At 42.1% G+C, this 18,440-nt stretch overlaps 1 protein-coding gene across 3 annotated transcripts; it reads left to right on the forward strand.

The window, feature by feature from the left end:
- The first annotated feature begins 71 nt into the window (after nucleotides 1-71).
- ATP5F1C (ATP synthase F1 subunit gamma) lies at nucleotides 72-16,615 on the forward strand. 3 transcript variants are annotated; one of them, XM_027560169.1, is made up of 10 exons: nucleotides 127-246; nucleotides 6,929-6,963; nucleotides 7,460-7,591; nucleotides 10,621-10,825; nucleotides 11,400-11,543; nucleotides 11,664-11,728; nucleotides 12,730-12,885; nucleotides 13,281-13,377; nucleotides 15,695-15,731; nucleotides 16,360-16,615. In XM_027560169.1, exons 1-9 carry the CDS (start codon nucleotides 191-193, stop codon nucleotides 15,699-15,701), a joined length of 897 nt encoding a protein of 298 aa, XP_027415970.1. In that variant the 5' UTR covers nucleotides 127-190; the 3' UTR covers nucleotides 15,702-15,731; nucleotides 16,360-16,615. The 3 variants fall into 3 exon arrangements, with proteins under 3 accessions (XP_027415971.1, XP_027415972.1, XP_027415970.1); XM_027560170.1 differs by lacking the exon at nucleotides 15,695-15,731 and having other exon boundaries at nucleotides 72-246; nucleotides 16,360-16,502; XM_027560171.1 differs by lacking the exons at nucleotides 15,695-15,731; nucleotides 16,360-16,615 and having other exon boundaries at nucleotides 122-246; nucleotides 13,281-13,381.
- The last annotated feature ends 1,825 nt before the right edge of the window (nucleotides 16,616-18,440 follow it).

Consider the following 18,440-nt stretch of genomic DNA (forward strand, 5'->3'; position numbering starts at 1 on the left):
ATACCGCCCGCCAGTCGGAAGGAGGCGGGGCCTCGGAAAGCTGGGCGCCGGACGCTCGCGAGGCTTCCTTCAGTCCGGCAGGAAGAAGAGAGGCTCAGGGAGACAGCGGGGTGGGCGGGGCGCGTAACGCAGCTTCCGCGCACGCGCGGTGAGGCCTGTCTGACCGACCTTCAGCAGGGCCGGCGTCACCATGTTCTCTCGGGCGGGCGTCGCTGGCCTCTCGGCGTGGACCGTGCAGCCACAATGGTAATGGCAGGTCGCAGCGAGGATGAGAGGGTTGCGAGGGATGGGAGAGCTCGGGTAGGGGAAGCAAGTGGGGAGGCAACTGGGACTGAACCGGGGTCTCAGGGCTGGCCAGGCCCCGGTCTCGCGGAGGCCGGCTGCAAGAGGCGCTCGGAACAGAAGGGCGCGCGAGGGCAGCGGAGACGGCGAGGTCGCGCCTCGTCTCCTGAGACGGGCCGGGGTGGGGTGAGGGCCGAGCGGAGTGGTCCTCAGGGACTTCGGTAGTGGACCTTGGGCCCAGTCAATTGCAGAGCGGCCTTGGATCTCCTCAGCGACTAATGAGACGCCTCGGAAGTCTCTGCTGCTCGCCAGGCGACGGGCCTCGGGGAGGCCTTTGGAGGGCCCCAGGGAAGGTCCAACGGAAGGTTAAGGAGTGCTTTTGTCCTTGACGCCGTTTGAAACCCTGCGGTGCAGAGGGCAGTGACTCCCAGCCTGTGTCGAGCACCGCTTCTGCAGCAGGCGCCTTGCTGGGCACTGGTGAATGAAATAAGTGCCCTCGTGGGCTGCAAAAGGGACCTTAAAAATATTAAGGCGAGGAAGGGAAAGATACCTTAACTATCTCGAAACCGTTGTGCGGAAACAGTAGCCCTGCAAGGTCATGACGTCATCATAAGGTCCCGAGGAGGAGGAGATAGACTTGTAAGCGTCATCTGTTCATTGCTATGCAAGTTTTAGGGATTTTAATAAACATTGGTTTCTCCTCCATCCCCAGAAAAAGGCATGTTGGAAGGCCTGGCAGTAGGCAGATAAATGTTGGTTTGTGGTGGTGCTCTGTAATAGGATGAAATGTTTTGAAGCTAGGCAGTCTCGAAGGATTGCAGATAGGCTGCTAAGGGGATTGTTAGCTGTCGACTGGGTGTTTTAGCAATTACTTGGTTTTACAGTATAGGAGAATTCTAAGAAGCCACAGCACTAGATGTGTGTATCCTAATTTATGAGAAGGGGCTCTAATGCATTAATTAAAATAGGTATGTTTTCATTAAGCAGATAACTGATAAAAGATTTTCAGGGTAATGAAGAAACTAAATTTGATGTGAAAAACCTACACACAGATGTTAGTGGGTTTGCCGTGGAAGTCAAATTTTCTTTCCCCTAATGTTGAAAAGAGTATTCATGGGGATGAAGGAGTCAGCTTAGTTGGAGTCTCACTCATAGGTTGCCCTATTTCTTCATCACTCGGCACACATTTGTTGGGTGCTTGCCCAGCACCAAGTTGATACTGGGCAAAGTGCTGAGGTGTGAAGAACAGACAGACATGGTCCTGATGAAGTTTGTGAAGAACAGACAGACATGGTCCTGATGAAGTTTGTAGGACAGTGTGTCTGACATGCAGCAGTGGTGTGCAAATGTCAGCTCTCCTTCCTTCCTTCTTTCCCATCTTGCTGTGCATGAATGTAACCTGTAAATATTTTTAGAAGTTTAAGTCAGCCAAGTTTATCTTTTAAAAATGGACAGTTTCTGAAATGAGTACAAAATATTTTACCTTTAACTGTACAAAATCACTTTTTAAAAACCTGTAAGATCATTTGAGGATCCTTTAGTAAAGGATCATTTGAGCGTGCTCTCTGTCTGCGATGGAGAAGGCAATGGCAACCCACTCCAGGACCCTTGCCTGGAAAATCCCATGGACGGAGGAGCGTGGTAGGTCCGTGGGGTCGCAAAGAATCGGTTGCAACTGAATGGACTTCACTTCTGTCTAAGATAACTACTGTGGGGGGCAGGGAGCTTAAACTGGAACCCCAGTGAGCAAATACATGTGGAAGTCCTGACCTTCATCAAATTGGTAGGTTGTGAATATTCATCAGACATCAGTGTTCCACCTTGGAGAACAGACGCTGTCCTCTTCCTTTTTTTGGATGGACATATTCCATCATTCTGCGTGCCTGGTGTCTGTTTTGCTCCTGCCACTTCCTAGTCACTGTAATCGCCTTTTGAATTCAGCAATTAAAGCCGTCTTAATGTTTCATACTCCACAGAATTAATCTGAAAAGGAAGTACACCTTTGCCTTTATAGAACCAGGAAGAGGCATGTCCTTGGTTCTGTTTTGGTTAACGTGTAGTTTGTCATTGTTCCAGAGACGTAAGCATACTAATATTAACTGAATGGTAGGTTAAAATTATTTTCATTGTTTAGGGTGTCAGTAAAATAACAACTAAATTTTTGAAAATTAAACCTTTTTTTAAAAGCTCATTTAAGAGAATGGAAATAAGAAATTTGGTTGGGGAGGGAGTTTTTGATTTTTCTGTGTCAGAGGGAAAATAAATTTCTATTTCTCAGTGTTCCACCTTCTCTAAGATGGAACTATTTTATATTAGGAAACCAATGGCCATAAGTGGAAATGTAGATGTTGAAAAGGAAGGGAGAAGGCGTTTCAGAGGAGAGAAGGCGTTTCAGAGGAGAGAAGGCAGGCCTTCATCTGAAACTGAGATAGCAGATACTTACTTTTAAATGTAAAAAGCATGAGGCAGCAGTGTGTAGTATGCCAGATGGAGTGGTGCCAAACTGCCCGGGTTGCAATCTTGACTACCCTCAGGTTTGAATCCTGACTGCCTCGCTGTGTGGCCTTGTGCAGCTTACTCAGTGTCTCTATCATTTCCTCATCTGTTAGATGGGGGTAATGTAGTGCCCCATTAATTGGATTGGTGTGAGGATTAAATGAGTGTTTGTAAAGAAGTGAGGGTAGGGGGAGAAATGCTTGTGGGGACCCAGATGTATCCACTGAAAAATGAAAATGAATTTGTACATACATGTTTTATCTATATAAACTAATGTGAGAAGGTAGAAGCCTAATGAGGATGGATCGTGGATGGTAGTAAAGTTCTGGAAGTCAATTGGTGGAGAGCCAGGGTTGGACTTCCACCCCGGCATTCAGTATTCAGATTGCAGATACTTCATAATTTTCTTTTCCTCAGGAATTAGTGGATGCTGCTTCTTCCTTAATTTTTATGTTCACATCAGATCAGATCAGATCAGTTGCTCAGTCGTGTCTGACTCTCTGCGACAACATGAATCGCAGCACACCAGGCCTCCCTGTCTATCACCAACTCCCAGAGTTCACTGAGACTCACGTACATCGAGTCAGTGATGCCATCCAGCCATCTCATCCTCTGTCGTCCCCTTCTCCTCCTGCCCCCAATCCCTCCCAGCATCAGAATCTTTTCCAATGAGTCAACTCTTTGCCTGAGGTGGCCAAAGTACTGGAGTTTCAGCTTCAGCATCATTCCTTCCAAAGAAATCCCAGGGCTGATCTTCAGAATGGACTGGTTGGATCTCCTTGCAGTCCAAGGGACTCTCAAGAGTCTTCTCCAACACCACAGTTCAAAAGCATCAGTTCTTCGGCGCTCAGCCTTCTTCACAGTCCAACTCTCACATCCATACATGACCACAGGAAAAACCATAGCCTTGACTAGACGAACCTTTGTCGGCAAAGTAATGTCTCTGCTTTTGAATATGCTGTCTAGGTTGGTCATAACTTTGCTTCCAAGGAGTAAGCGTCTTCTAATTTCATGGCTGCAGTCACCATCTGCAGTGATTTTGGAGCCCAGAAAAAGAAAGTCTGACACTGTTTCCCCATCTATTTCCCATGAAGTGACGGGACCAGATGCCATGATCTTCGTTTTTTGAATGTTGAGCTTTAAGCCAACTTTTTCACCACTTTCACTTTCATCAAGAGGCTTTTGAGTTCCTCTTCACTTTCTGCCATAAGGGTGGTGTCATCTGCATATCTGAGGTTATTGATATTTCTCCCGGCAATCTTGATTCCAGCTTGTGTTTCTTCCAGTCCAGCGTTTTTCATTATGTACTCTGCATATAAGTTAAATAAACAGGGTGACAGTGTGCAGCCTTGACGAACTCCTTTTCCTATTTGGAACCAGTCTGTTGTTCCATGTCCAGTTCTAACTGTTGCTTCCTGACCTGCATACAAATTTCTCAAGAGGCAGATCAGGTGGTCTGGTATTCCCATCTCTTTCAGAATTTTCCACAGTTTATTGTGATCCACACAGTCAAAGGCTTTGGCATAGTCAATAAAGCAGAAATAGATGTTTTTCTGGAACTCTCTTGCTTTTTCGATGATCCAGCAGATGTTGGCAATTTGATCTCTGGTTCCTCTGCCTTTTCTAAAACCAGCTTGCACATCAGGAAGTTCATGGTTCACATATTGCTGAAGCCTGGCTTGGAGAATTTTGAGCATTACTTTACTAGCGTGTGAGATGAGTGCAATTGTGCGGTAGTTTGAGCATTCTTTGGCATTGCCTTTCTTTGGGGTCGGAATGAAAACTGACCTTTTCCAGTCCTGTGGCCACTGCTGAGTTTTCCAAATTTGCTGGCATATTGAGTGCAGCACTTTCACAGCATCATGATCTTTCAGGATTTGGAATAGCTCCACTGGAATTCTATCACCTCCACTAGCTTTGTTCGTAGTGATGCTTTCTAAGACCCACTTGACTTCACATTCCAGGATGTCTGGCTCTAGGTCAGTGATCACACCATCGTGATTATTTGGGTCGTGAAGCTCTTTTTTGTACAGTTCTTCTGTGTATTCTTGCCACCTCTTCTTAATATCTTCTGCTTCTGTTAGGTCCGTACCATTTCTGTCCTTTATCGAGCCCATCTTTGCATGAAATGTTCCTCAGCATTATACGCTCTTTAAAATTCTTCCAAGCTGTCTGCAGTGAATCTCGCAGACCCCATCCTGTACGGGCTCCTTCGGTTTTTCTCACACTGCCATGTGATCATAGGAGATCATGGCAGTCCACTATCTGTGCAATTTGCCCTCCATTGTACTGGGTAAGCTTCCGGTTCCTTGGATAATCTCCCGACGATTTCTCAGGACATGAGACAATTTTCTGGGACACACAGCTGATTCAGAACTTCCTTTATCTTCTCATTTGCAAAAACTGTATTCAGTAGAGCAAGCTCTCCCTAAAGAGAGCGCAGATCAGCTCTTTTTATTTTGTTTTTCTATTTTAATTTTTTTTTTTTTGCATCAACCATCATGTCTGTTGATAGTTACAAATCTGTCTCTAATCTCAAAATACCTCATATTTTCCACAGACCCGGATCACATTTCCACCTGGTCCCATAGTACAATATTGCATTCAAAACTCATTATCACAAGTGAGAATCCCCCCCTACCTAGCTTTTCTGTCTTGGTTAAATGACAACACTGTCCACTCAGGTCATTAAGTTAGAAACCTTTGGGTCCGCTTGGTCACAGATCTAGGCTCCCATTGCTTTGCCAGCCTCTCGGTCCAGGTTCTTGCCTTCTCTTGTCTGGAAACTGCAAGCAGCTGCCCCTGTGGCCTCTGTGTCATCAAGATTCAGTATCATTCTGTGCTTTTCCTTGCCATCTGAGGTACTTTACTGAACAACTAAAGTTTCATCATTTCCCCGCTACCTATAAAATAATATTTAAACTTACTAACGCAGGCCGTGTCTCCAGCTTCAAAACTGCATACAGTTCCTTGGAATGCCCTAAGGCCCTCCTTTATGTACAATGTATGCTGCTGCTAAGTTGCTTCAGTTGTGTCCGACTCTGTGAGGCAAGATGTATAGATTCCTCAGTTCTTCCTTGGCGCTTTCCAGGCCAACAGGTGCTTGATGGATTTAAGAGCTGAAAGATGATGTATGTTCGATAACATGTTGTCTTCACCAATAAGGGGAAGAACCTCTCATATTTATCTTTAACTGTTACTATTTTTGACTTTTATGTGTTTGCACTTTAAAGACTAGAAAAATATTTAATGTAAAATTTATGTAAATCTTAAGTTTGCATGAATCTTGTTTATGAGATAATAGAATGCTTATTGGGAGAAGGCAATGGCACCCCACTCCAGTACTCTTGCCTGGAAAATCCCATGGACGGAGAGCCTGGTAGGCTGCAGTCCATGGGGTCGGTAAGAGTCGGACACGACTGAGCAACTTTACTTTCACTTTTCACTTTCATGCATTGGAGAAGGAAATGGCAGCCCACTCCAGTATTCTTGCCTGGAGAATCCCAGGGATGGGGAGCCTGGTGGGCTGCCGTCTCTGGGGTCGCACAGAGTCGGACACGACTGAAGTGACTTAGCAGCAGCAGCAGTATGCTTATTGTGGTCAGAGACCCAAGTCCTGGAGCAGAGTATCTGCTCCATAAAAGCTCACTGGATTGAGTTGAAACAGTTAAGAATTGGTTTTTAAATTCTACTTTGATACATGTGGTTATGTTAGAATGTATGATTGACCCTAAAGTGTTACGTTATTTATTGGTGAAATGAGGAAGTCAGGAGCTTGCCTGGGAACTGAGCAATCGTTTTTAGAAGTGGCTGACCTTGAGTTTAAGAATAACTGGATAGCCTGACAAGGGGAAGGACTTGTCTGTCATGGAAACAATATAGGCTAAGACATGGAGTCGGAAATAGAGCCTGTGTGAATGCCATGTGACCTCAGTGGAAGCTTTATGTTAGGGCAACTAGAAACAGACCTTTCAAACAGGGCTTGATATCCGTATTAGGGGTTTATATATATCCATATATATTCAGAGTCTTACTATTTGATAGATTGTTTCTTTATGGGCCACTCTTTAAGTCCATATATTAACTTTGGAAGTTTCTGGAGCTTTTTCCCAAAAAACTAAAAAACATTTTTTGCCATCTTTATTTTCAGGATCCAAGTTCGAAATATGGCAACTTTGAAAGATAGTAAGTACTTTATCTCAATATGCGGATTAAGAAAAACTAAATTTTGCCCAATACAAATACTTCTGAAAGTGTGCTGCGTTAGCGCATTTACGCACTTGGTTAAAATGGACAGTGAATGTGTGTCGTGTGTCTGTGGCATTGGAAAAGCCGCTGTGAGGTAACACATGGTGGCTGTGCTTCTGTTGTCTGTGGAACGATGATGATTAGGAAAACTGTACTCTGTGGCGTGTGAGATGTTATGGGGCTTGTTTTTGGTTGAAAGCCACTTTCAATGCCGTTTAATGTTTTACATGCATAATTTACTGTTATATTGCCGTTTTTGCTTGTCCAGATAGCGCAAGGTCTGACTTACTGGTACTCTACTGTTAACTGTAATATGAAGCCTAGTTTGGTCTAACTGCTAGTTATTCTACCTTGCAGTTTAGGAAAATACTCCCATAAATTCACAAATGAAATCATAATTCCTTTATCTTAACACAGCACTTCTGTTTTTCAGTTACCAGGCGACTAAAATCAATCAAAAACATCCAGAAGATTACCAAGTCTATGAAAATGGTAGCAGCAGCGAAATACGCCCGAGCTGAGAGAGAGCTAAAACCGGCCCGAGTGTATGGAGTGGGGTCCTTGGGTAAGAGGGGCGTGCAGTCAGATTACAAAGACCTTTTAAGCTAGAGATCGCGGTCCTGAGCACTTACAGGCACTCGCGGTCATGGCAGCCCTGTGCAGGCGGGCACTGTTGGAGCCTCAGCTTTGCAGAGGAGAAAACCCAAGTCCAGTACAGTCATGACTTTACCTGCGTGACTTGGCATCCGAGCCTGTCTCTGTTCATCACTGTATGTGTTCACCTCCCTTTTAAAGTATTCTGAAAGATTGTTCCTAGATTATTAAATATGCCATCAAAAGAACATGGGGTTTAGTGCATCGGACTCAGATGCTTGATTTTATCCTGTTACAATGTGATGTGATCTTTTAGGACTGCAGGTTGGGATGGGGGTACCCTGCAGTGGAATTTGACTCAACAGTCATGGCTATGACTGAGTATATGGACAGAGTGTTGAAAGAGCAGCTGTAAAGGAGGAAAAAAGATATATCTGTATTATCTGTATTAATCTGTTAGAAATTAACTTTCTGCAGGAGTTTTCTTGTGTTCATATTTCTTGAGCATGCATTCATACTGCTACCGAAAGTTTTGTATGAGAAAATGATAGCGTTCCATGCTTCAGTTGAAATGACTCATTGCTTTGAAAATGCCATACTGGGACCTCCCTGGCAGTCCGGTGGTTAAGACTTCACCTTCTGTGCAAGGGGTGCACGTTCAGTCCCTGGTCAGGGAGCTTAGATCCCACGTGCCTCATGGCCAAGAAACCAAAACATTGGACAGAAACAATATTGTAACAAAATCAATAAAGACTTTTAAAAATAAAAATACTGTATTTAGTTTCACTTAGCAGTATAGGAGAGACTTGTTCTGTTAGGTTTTAGCCATCTTTAACAACACCAGCTGTTTGCTCTTATGAGTCCTGTTCTCTGCTGGGCTTAATGAAGAAATTGACTTGCATATCTGATTAGAATATTTGTGGTATAATATTAAAAAATCTTTTTTTTTTTTAATTTTATTTTATTTTTAAACTTTACAATATTGTATTGGTTTTGCCAAATATCAAAATGAATCTGCCACAGGTATACATGTGTTCCCCATCCTGAACCCCCCTTCCTCCTCCCTCCCCATACCATCCCTCTGGGTCGTTCAGTGCACCAGCCCCAAGCATCCAGTATCGTGCATTGAACCGGACTGGCGACTCGTTTCATACATGATATTATACATGTTTCAATGCCATCCTCCCAAATCTTCCCACGCTCTCTCTCTCCCACAGAGTCCATAAGACCGTTCTATACATCAGTGTCTCTTTTGCTGTCTCGTATACAGGGTTATTGTTACCATCCTTCTAAATTCCATATATATGCGTTAGTATACTGTATTGGTGTTTTTCTTTCTGGCTTACTTCACTCTGTATAATAGGCTCCAGTTTCATCCACCTCATTAGAACTGATTCAAATGTATTCTTTTTAATGGCTGAGTAATACTCCATTGTGTATATGTACCACAGCTTACTTATCCATTCATCTGCTGATGGACATCTAGGTTGCTTCCATGTCCTGGCTATTATCAACAGTGCTGTGATGAACATTGGGGTATATGTGTCTCTTTCCCTTCTGGTTTCCTCAGTGTGTATGCCCAGCAGTGGGATTGCTGGATCATAAGGCAGTTCTATTTCCACTTTTTTAAGGAATCTCCACACTGTTCTCCATAGTGGCTGTACTAGTTTGCATTCCCACCAACAGTGTAAGAGGGTTCCTTTTTCTCCACACCCTCTCCAGCATTTATTGCTTGTAGACTTTCGGATCGCAGCCATTCTGACTGGCGTGAGATGGTACCTCATAGTGGTTTTGATTTGCATTTCTCTGATAATGAGTGATGTTGAGCGTCTTTTCGTGTGTTTGTTAGCCATCTGTATGTCTTCTTTGGAGAAATGTCTATTTAGTTCTTTGGCCCATTTTTTGATTGAGTCATTAAAAATTCAAGTCAAGGCTGCCAGTCAACTTCTAAGTCCTTCAAACTGAAAAAATATTAACTGCTGGATATTAAATGGCTAATCTTTAAAATATTTAAGAACTTTAAATAGGAATTTTATTTTTTATGCTGTACAATATAAAAGATAAAAAGAAACTCAAAAGGAATATTCTCTTCACTTCCCTGAACTTTAGAGTTGAGTATGTACCTTTCTCCACCTTTTATGGAGGATTCTCAGGTATTGAAATTTGAGAGTCCTGCTCTAACTGAAGAAGGGTAATAGGAATTTCGTTGAAGTGGGGGCATGTGGCAGCCATGAGGATGCAGTTTCCAACTAGAGAGACAGCTGCTGAAACCATCCTGTGTTTGCACCTGAGACATGCTTCCCACGAGCCCCTCCTGACAGATGGGGTGCTCAGGCTGCATGTTCTGTGGAGACCTGGGGCTCCCTGGCAGCCTTGCTGAGCTTTCCCTCGACTGCTCTGCAGGCCAGGAAGCTGCCTCCTCACCTTTCTTCCTACTGGTCAGACAGGCATCGCAGTGTGATGGCTCTTCTGACCTCCTTCCTGTGTCTTCTCTCAGGCATTTTCCCAGTAAAATCCATATGTATTGAACCCTATTTGAATCCCTCTTGGCTTCTGCTTCTTCGAAGATCAGACCAACCAAGTGAGGCTGTAAAAGTAACACCCAAAGTAAAATGGCATCCATTATTTTAATGTCAATAGTTTTCATAAAAGCTCGCTGTGCAGATATATGAACAGTTCAGTAAATACTCCCTGCTTTCTTGGTTGTACTCTGAAGATTTTAATTATTTAAAAATTTGGTAAGTCTAGACAAGTTGTCGCTTCTCTAAGTCTGGCCTCTTTTCAAGCTGTGTGATTGTACTAGTGATTTCTTTTAGTCAGTACTTAGATAACTTTGTGTCTAGAGACCTCTTAACAGAGATTTAGACCTTTATGGTTTTCAACCTCTTTGTAAATGAAATAAGTGCAAAAATACTTGATAAGTAAAGGCATCATTTTGTGAATTAGGGGTTATTGCTGTATTTAGTGTAATTACACCTTTTTTTTTTTTTTTTTTTGAAGCTCTGTATGAAAAGGCTGATATTAAGACTCCTGAAGACAAAAAGAAGCACCTCATCATCGGTGTGTCCTCGGACCGAGGGCTCTGTGGTGCTATTCACTCCTCGGTTGCTAAACAGATGAAAAGCGAGGCGGCCAACCTTGCAGCAGCTGGGAAAGAAGTTAAGATTATTGGAGTTGGTGATAAAATCAGGAGTATACTTCACAGGTAATATAAATACATATTGTTTATGTAGAAGGCTGCAGGCGTGAGTAAAGGGCATTTTCTTTGATAGTTGATTTAAGCAAGGTGTCTTTTTGGTTACCATTTTATACACACGGAGAAGCTTTGTTTTGTTTCAAGTTTTGTTCCAGGATATCTTAGAATGTGTAGATTTCCCTTGTTTTTTACTTGTCATTTGCTTCTCCTTCTTCCAGACCATAAATGGAATACAATAGGAGTGTCAGAAGCTAAGGGCTTTTTTTTTTTTTTTTTGTAATGAGGACTCTGAGGAGTTGTCATGGCCTGGAAATGCCAGAAATGAATAACAGTTAATTAGAATTGGCAGGAGAGGAGTAAAGGCAGAGAGAGAGATAAGGCGAGAAAAGCTGATTGTGAGTCCTCAGTTCTGGGCAGGCTCTGAAGGATGGGTGATCATAATAACGTAGGGGGTACCTTATAATTCAGTGAACACCGCGTTCTCCACTCAAAATACACTTGATTCATAGAGTATTTTTGCCTTGTTCCCTGCGCAGAAGTATTCCACTCAGCTGTTACAGATGATCTCTTCGTTTTCTCATAGGACTCATTCTGACCAGTTTCTGGTGACATTCAAAGAAGTGGGGAGGAGGCCCCCTACCTTTGGGGATGCGTCAGTCATTGCCCTTGAGCTGTTAAATTCTGGATACGAATTTGATGAAGGGTCTATCATCTTTAACCGATTCAGGCAAGAAAAATGTTGGAATCCAAGCTTTTTTATGTTCAGATTTTTTTCAGTTGAGTAAATGTCTCCTTAATAGTGTGAAATTATAATCTTGGAATTTACATTAGTTTTTGCCATTTCTAGGTCTGTCATCTCCTACAAGACAGAAGAAAAGCCCATCTTTTCCCTTGACACCATTTCAAGTGCTGGTAAGTATATTTTGTATGACAAGTATTTTTCCTATGAAACGAGAGATTTGCAGATTGAGGAAAACAGTATTTGTCAGGGTGGCTTTTTTTTCAGCAGTAACAAAAATGTTGAGTTGTTTCTATCACCATCTATTAGGAGCTTCCATGAAACCATAAAACATTCATTGTATAAATAAATATCCATTGGGGGCCAACATTATATATGAAAGTCATCATTGCTCAGTGAAGCATTCTGGAAATAATACTCAGGAACCAATTTCATTTTCCTCTCCTATATATTATATTTCTTCTATTCTAAGAGGTACACTTTTTAATGTCTCTAAAATTGAGGTGCTTCTACCAGTCAGTAACACATCATTTTTAATTGGCTGTGTTACTTTATTTCTTCATGGTATATAAAATAGGAGTTACATGATCCTCTGCATCTTAAGTCAACGAAATGCAGCCCTGTCTCATTTTACCCTAATGAAGACTTTTTGAATGCGCTGCTAAATTTCTGCTGCCTAATTGCTGAAATGCAGAGCAGCCTCTAACTCTCTGACTCATATTCTCAGAAAAACTTTCCCTCCCTCATTGTCTTGACACTGTCAAATTTCTCCAATAACCACATGGTTGAGTTGGGATTTTTATATCACAGTATACAAGTCTCATTTCTCTCCTTAATTTCTCTATTGAAAAACACGGTCCCGGACTGTGCTGGCTTAGTCCAGGGCACTCTGCTAGATGCTCTCCAGAGGCTTTATACCCCTGAAATGTAGGGCTGTTACTTTAAATGTCAGCCTTTTGAGTTTTATGAAGTTAAGCATTTCAAGTAGAATACCAAGTGCTTTGTTTACACATCATGTTTTACTGAAAATCTGCTATAATCTATAGTATGAAAATAGATGATGAAGCTTTTAGAACTGTGTCTTTTAACCAGTCTCACATTGACTTCTCTGTGATTATAAAGGATTTTTGCACCAGGAAGCTTCTTGATTAAATCAGTCTTTGCATTTCAACAGAGAGCATGAGTATCTATGATGACATTGATGCTGATGTGCTGCGGAACTACCAGGAATACAGCCTGGCCAACATCATCTACTACTCCCTGAAGGAGTCTACCACGAGTGAACAGAGCGCCAGGATGACGGCCATGGACAACGCCAGCAAGAATGCTTGTAAGCGCTCGGCACAAGGGCTTCCCTTTGCTGAGGCTGCATGGAGGCCCTCGCTCATACCAAAGGGTGTTAGCAATTCTGGAAGAGGAGCAGGAGAGCTGGGGTCTGGTCCTGGGCTCTGCCACTGATCCTGTGAGGATAGAAAAGTTATATTCTTCTCCTTAAAGGAAGTAACGTCTTACTTGGTAGGAAGTAAGTGTGCAAGTACTTTAATTCTTGGAAAATACAAAAAAAAATATCTCCATAACATTTTTCAAGAGGCCAGTTCTACTACCTGAAAAGAGACAGAATCTTATTTTTGAATTAAACAACTTACATCTCATGAATGAGTTAGTAAGCAAGGTATTCTTTTCTGGTTTTAGATCTTGTTGTCTAATCTTCTGTTTTGTTTGTAGCTGAAATGATTGACAAGTTGACTCTGACATTCAATCGCACCCGCCAAGCTGTCATCACCAAGGAGCTGATAGAAATCATCTCTGGTGCTGCGGCTCTGTAAGTAACTGAGCGTTGCCTTCAGCATTCTTGTCTCGTAGTGCCTGCTCGTTTATCCTTGGCTCATTTATGTCCCCTTCTCCCCTCGCATTTTTTGGTCTGTTACAGCAAAAAAATGATCCATTGCTTAATCTTGTTTGCTTACTCTTAGAATATAAAGATTTGATGAAAATGAGATCTCTAGAGTATTTTTGATTGTTTCAGCTGAAACATTCAGGCTTAGTTTATGAGTTACTGGTTTTCGGTTTGTTTTTTTTTTAATCTGTAAATTATTGAATGGTGGTAGGGTCAGGAAATTTTTAAGTAAGTTTTCTGTATCAGTACTGTCCTTCGATAGTTCTTAAAATACCGCTTTCCTCAAGAAAATGTCTTGGTTGTTTAGCTAGATGTTAATGTTTGTAACCAGGGTTGCAGTAATGGGAAATCTATAAAAAATGATTACGTTGAACACCCATTACATGCCTCATATAGTGCTAAAGGGTGGGATCCTTTGTCCCAAGGCGTTTACATCCTAATAGGATAAGAAAATGTAGACAATTGTAGACAATTGTGCCGAAAGATAAAATGTGTGTTAAGTAATCTTTGGCTCATTCTCACCTCCTGCTAGTTGGTCACCACGTTCTCTGAATCTTACCTTCTTCTAAATATCCCTTGACTTTCTCCCCTTTATGCCCTCTGAACGCATCTTTGTCATTTCTCTCCCAAATTAGGAAATAGATTTTTTAAGTGGCACATGCTTTTTCCTGAAATGTCATTCTTTTTTTCCCCTGCACCCTTAATCCTCCACCTGACTGACTTCTGTTTGTCCTTCATAACGGAGCTGGAGGACTCCTTTCCCCCAGAAAACCCTCCTTTGTGGTGTGAATGGGGCTATTTCCCGTGTTTCCCTCCATCACAGCACTTACACCATTTTATTAGGAACTGCCCTTAGGTTGTCTGTGTCCCGTGGCTTGAGAGGGGCCATGTCTCATTCACTTTGGTAGCTTCATCACCTGGCATGCACTTCCTTAGTAAATATTTGTGGAGTTAATGAATGGTGAGCCATGAGTGTATTAAGAACTGGAATTTTAGAAGAGACAGAAATAACACTTTGCTGAATATATGAGTACGTGGGTCCAGGTTTAAGACTCGGGGAAAGGTTCATCGCTAAGGTGACATAGAAGTTGGTCCTTTTTGTCTCTGGAGGATGGAAATGGGCAGGATTCCAGAGACACACACACATTGGTTGAGACCATTCTGTCAGTGTTGGTTGACTCCATCAGCTCTGCTGTCCTAAACAGCCTTCCTTCTCTTATTTTGCTTTCAAGCCTGCGTTTGAACCATCTGTCCTCCTGGTCACTCCTGCTCTGTTAGCATCAGCATCCAGGCAGTGATGAGTGGTCCTGCCACTTGCCAGCTTGACAGAGACAGTTAAGATGCTCTCCCTGCAACACAGTTGTTTTCTATGACATGCGAGCTAGGATGGGGTTAAGCAGGTGTATTATTCGTGTCCTCCTTGCTGTACATTCTACTGCTTCTCTGGTGGCGAGTGTGCCGAGGCCTGGGGGAAAGAACTGCACTCTGAAGGTCTGGGAGCTGTGAGATGCAGAGAGCCAGGGGAAAGAGGAATGGATGCTCAGAATAAATGGAGGCTACAGCCTCTGCAGAGTGGAGGACCCAGCTCTTGATTAGGAATATGGGGACCTGACTGAAAGTAGCAAATGCAGAGAAATGAGAAGGAGATTGGGACATGAAGAATGAGACTTTTAATAACAGTTCAAATAACTGGAAATTGACTATTCAGTTTTCAGTTTCTAGAAAGGCAGGCTAAATCCTTTATTAAAGGTTAGCTATGCAAACCTTAATAATCCTCATGATGGATTATTTATATGAAATGAACTTGCATGCTCTGTAACCTATCAGCTCTTCTGCTTAAAGGCTAGTATTTAATACAAACACATTTCGCTATTTGGTAATAAAAGGCATGAGTAAACCATACTTGAGGTGCCAAATGTTAGTTGCTAGCTTAAATTAAAAAAAAAAAAAAATTATATACTACTTATAACAAAGTTGTGGTTTAAAGTATGCTTTCATAGCCCTGCCTACTTGCATGAACATGGTTTTATTACTTTAACCAGATTCAGGTCTGTAATGTTTCCTAACAATTAGTGACTCTGTTTCAAGGAACTCTTTTGGTAAGTATTTATGTGATATACTCAAGGTAGTGAATGAGGAAATGGGCTTTTCTAGTTGGAAATTGTACATGATTAACCAGCATGGATTGCTTCCTGACCTGCTTGTTTTCTGTTTGTGTTTTCCTTCTAATATAATAACCCAGGGACTAATGAAAATCAAGTTTCATCCTCAGACAAGAGGTAAAGTGGTAATATTTCACACCTTCCCCCCATCCCATCAGAAAACAAACCCAGTCAGAGAGAATTCAAACTAATTCAGCAACAGGGAAACTGATTTCTTGGGAGATGAGACTGGCCGGCCATTAGGGCAGCAGTCAGATTGTGGGAGCACAGGGCTGATGCTAGGGGTCTTTTTTTTTACTTCTTAAATGTATTAAACTACAAGGATAAAGAATCAGCATTCCTTTGCAGTACTAAAAACAGGCTGGTGAAGAACAGTGGTTCTCAGACTTCCTGGTCTCAGAACCCCTTGAAGTCTGACTTCGCAAAAGATAGCTCAGTCCTCTCCACTTCTCTATTCATTCTGTTCTGACATTGCAGGTCATGTAGGTTCTGGAAAACTCCACCATGTACTCTTGAGAATGAGAATAAAACAGGCAAGCAGCATTGTTATAGAAATTAGTTTTGCCCTCACAGACCCCATGAAAAAGTCCCTAGACCAAAACTTGAGAACCATTAGTGTATAGAGTAACAGCTTATTATGTAGAGTCAGTTCAAGTCCCACTTTAGATACATATTATCTCTTGATATATTTAATTTCCAAGAAAAAAAAATTGTTTTTTATTTGTTGTATACTTTTATTTTTCAGGTAAAGAAGAATTCAGCAAGCTGATTTTGTTTTTAGCTTACTGCTGTCCTTGTCAGAAGAATTTATTGGTCCATTGTTCAGATTACTAAAGACAGCAAGATATTTGTAAATTATCTTACAATAAATGACTCAACATAAAATCACTGCTTTTTTTGTTTTACTATTATTATATAAGAACAACCATTTTCAAACTGAGATCTTACAACACTTCAAAATATTAACATACTTGTATTAAAATTTCTTAGTAAGAAGCTAATTGAAGAGGCTCTTGCGATTTTTTGGTTTCTTAACAGCCATGGAAAGCCTGGCTTCTGAGGGGTCACAGAGTGGAAGGAAGAGGTGCCAGCCACAACCCCAACCCAGGCCTCCCTGCCTGTCACCCTCAGAAGACCACCAGCGCAAGGCAACAGTGCCATGTCCGAGCCATTCACTACTGTATAGAGGGTGGAGAATTCCAGGGACATACTGACTCTAAATAAATGTTTAAATCTTTTCCAAGGACTGAGAACCATTTCAGTAGGATATTCACTTCACATTCACATTTAGATAGCCATTAACTTTGGGCACCTGAGCTATTCTACAGAACGAGCTGGCCCTGCCAAAATGTTGGGATTTTTTTTTCCTATTTAAGAGGATTTAGGGCTATAGTCCATGGGGTTGCAAAGAGTCAGACATGACTGAGTGACTAACATTTAACTTTTTTAGGGGTTTTTTTATTGCAAAAGTAATACAGGAATTACAAAAGACTACATAACTATAAAAAATATATATAAAGCCTATCATCAACACTTTATATTACTCTTTTAAAACCATTAAGAAGGTTGCCAGAGGAAGGTAAACTGAACAGAATCTCAGTGTCATTTTCTGGCTTCCCTGAAATGATTTAAGAGCCATTTTGATTTCTGAGTTTTTGTGACACTTGTTTTCCTCTGAAAACTTAGGTCTCTACCTGCTTTGCTCTGAAATGTTGCCACGATGATTGTTAATAAGCATCTTTGGGCAAGTCGCTGCACATGTGGATGAATACTTCTGTGTACTTAATTGATCAGTGACTCAGACTGTGTATTGGGTTGGCCAAAAAAGTTCATTTGGGTTTTTCCATAAGCTCTTAACATGGAGCATAAACTTTGGGGCAAATTGGGTTAGAATCCTAGTTCAGCCCTTACCAGCTGTGTGACTGGGTGAGTTAATCTTTCAGTTTTATCATCTATAAAATGATTAAAATAGGACTTACTTTATAGGGTTGTTACGAGGACTACATGAATCAGTATTTGCAAAATACTTAGAATCTGACGTGGGATGAGTGCTGTAGCTGTTTAAATGTTACCCAATACACTTAAGTTATCATCATGTTTACTGATCTATGTGTTGCTGCTGCTGCATCGCTTCAGTTGTGTCCGACTCTGTGTGACCCCATAGACGGCAGCCAACCAGGCATCCCGTCCCTGGGATTCTCCAGGCAAGAACACGAAGTGAGTTGCCATTTCCTTCTCCAATGCGTGAAAAGTGAAAGTGAAGTCGCTCAGTCGTGTCCAACTCTAGTGACCCCATGGACTGCAGCCTACCAGGCTCCTCTGTCCATGGGATTTTCTAGGCAAAAGTACTGGAGTGGGGTGCCATTGCCTTCTCGGCTTCTGTGTGTTAGCACTCTTAAATTCTGAAGATACGATAATTATGCTCCTCTATAGGAGCTTACAGTCTGGTGCAAAGACATAATAAAAATGTAAGCCTTTTGGGTATAGTGAAAGTGTTTGTCACTCAGTCGTGTCCAACTCTCTGCAACCCCATGGACTATAGCCTGCCAGGCTCCTCTGTCCATGGAATTCTCCAGGCAAGAATACTGGAGTGGGTTGCCATTCCCTTTTCCAGGGGATCTTCCCAACCTAGGAATTGAACCCAGGTCTCCTTCATTGCAGGCAGATTCTTTACCATCTGAGGCACCAGGTAAAAAAATCCCCCAATGAGGAGGACTTGTCTGGCAATCCAGGGGTTAAGACCTACATGGTTTCACTGCAGGGGACCAGGGTTCCATACCTGGTTGGAGAAATAAGATCCCATATGTCCCATGGCAAAAAAAAAAA

The sequence above is a fragment of the Bos indicus x Bos taurus genome, chromosome 13 (assembly GCF_003369695.1).
Source record: "Bos indicus x Bos taurus breed Angus x Brahman F1 hybrid chromosome 13, Bos_hybrid_MaternalHap_v2.0, whole genome shotgun sequence".
NCBI classification, from domain to species: Eukaryota; Metazoa; Chordata; class Mammalia; order Artiodactyla; family Bovidae; genus Bos; species Bos indicus x Bos taurus.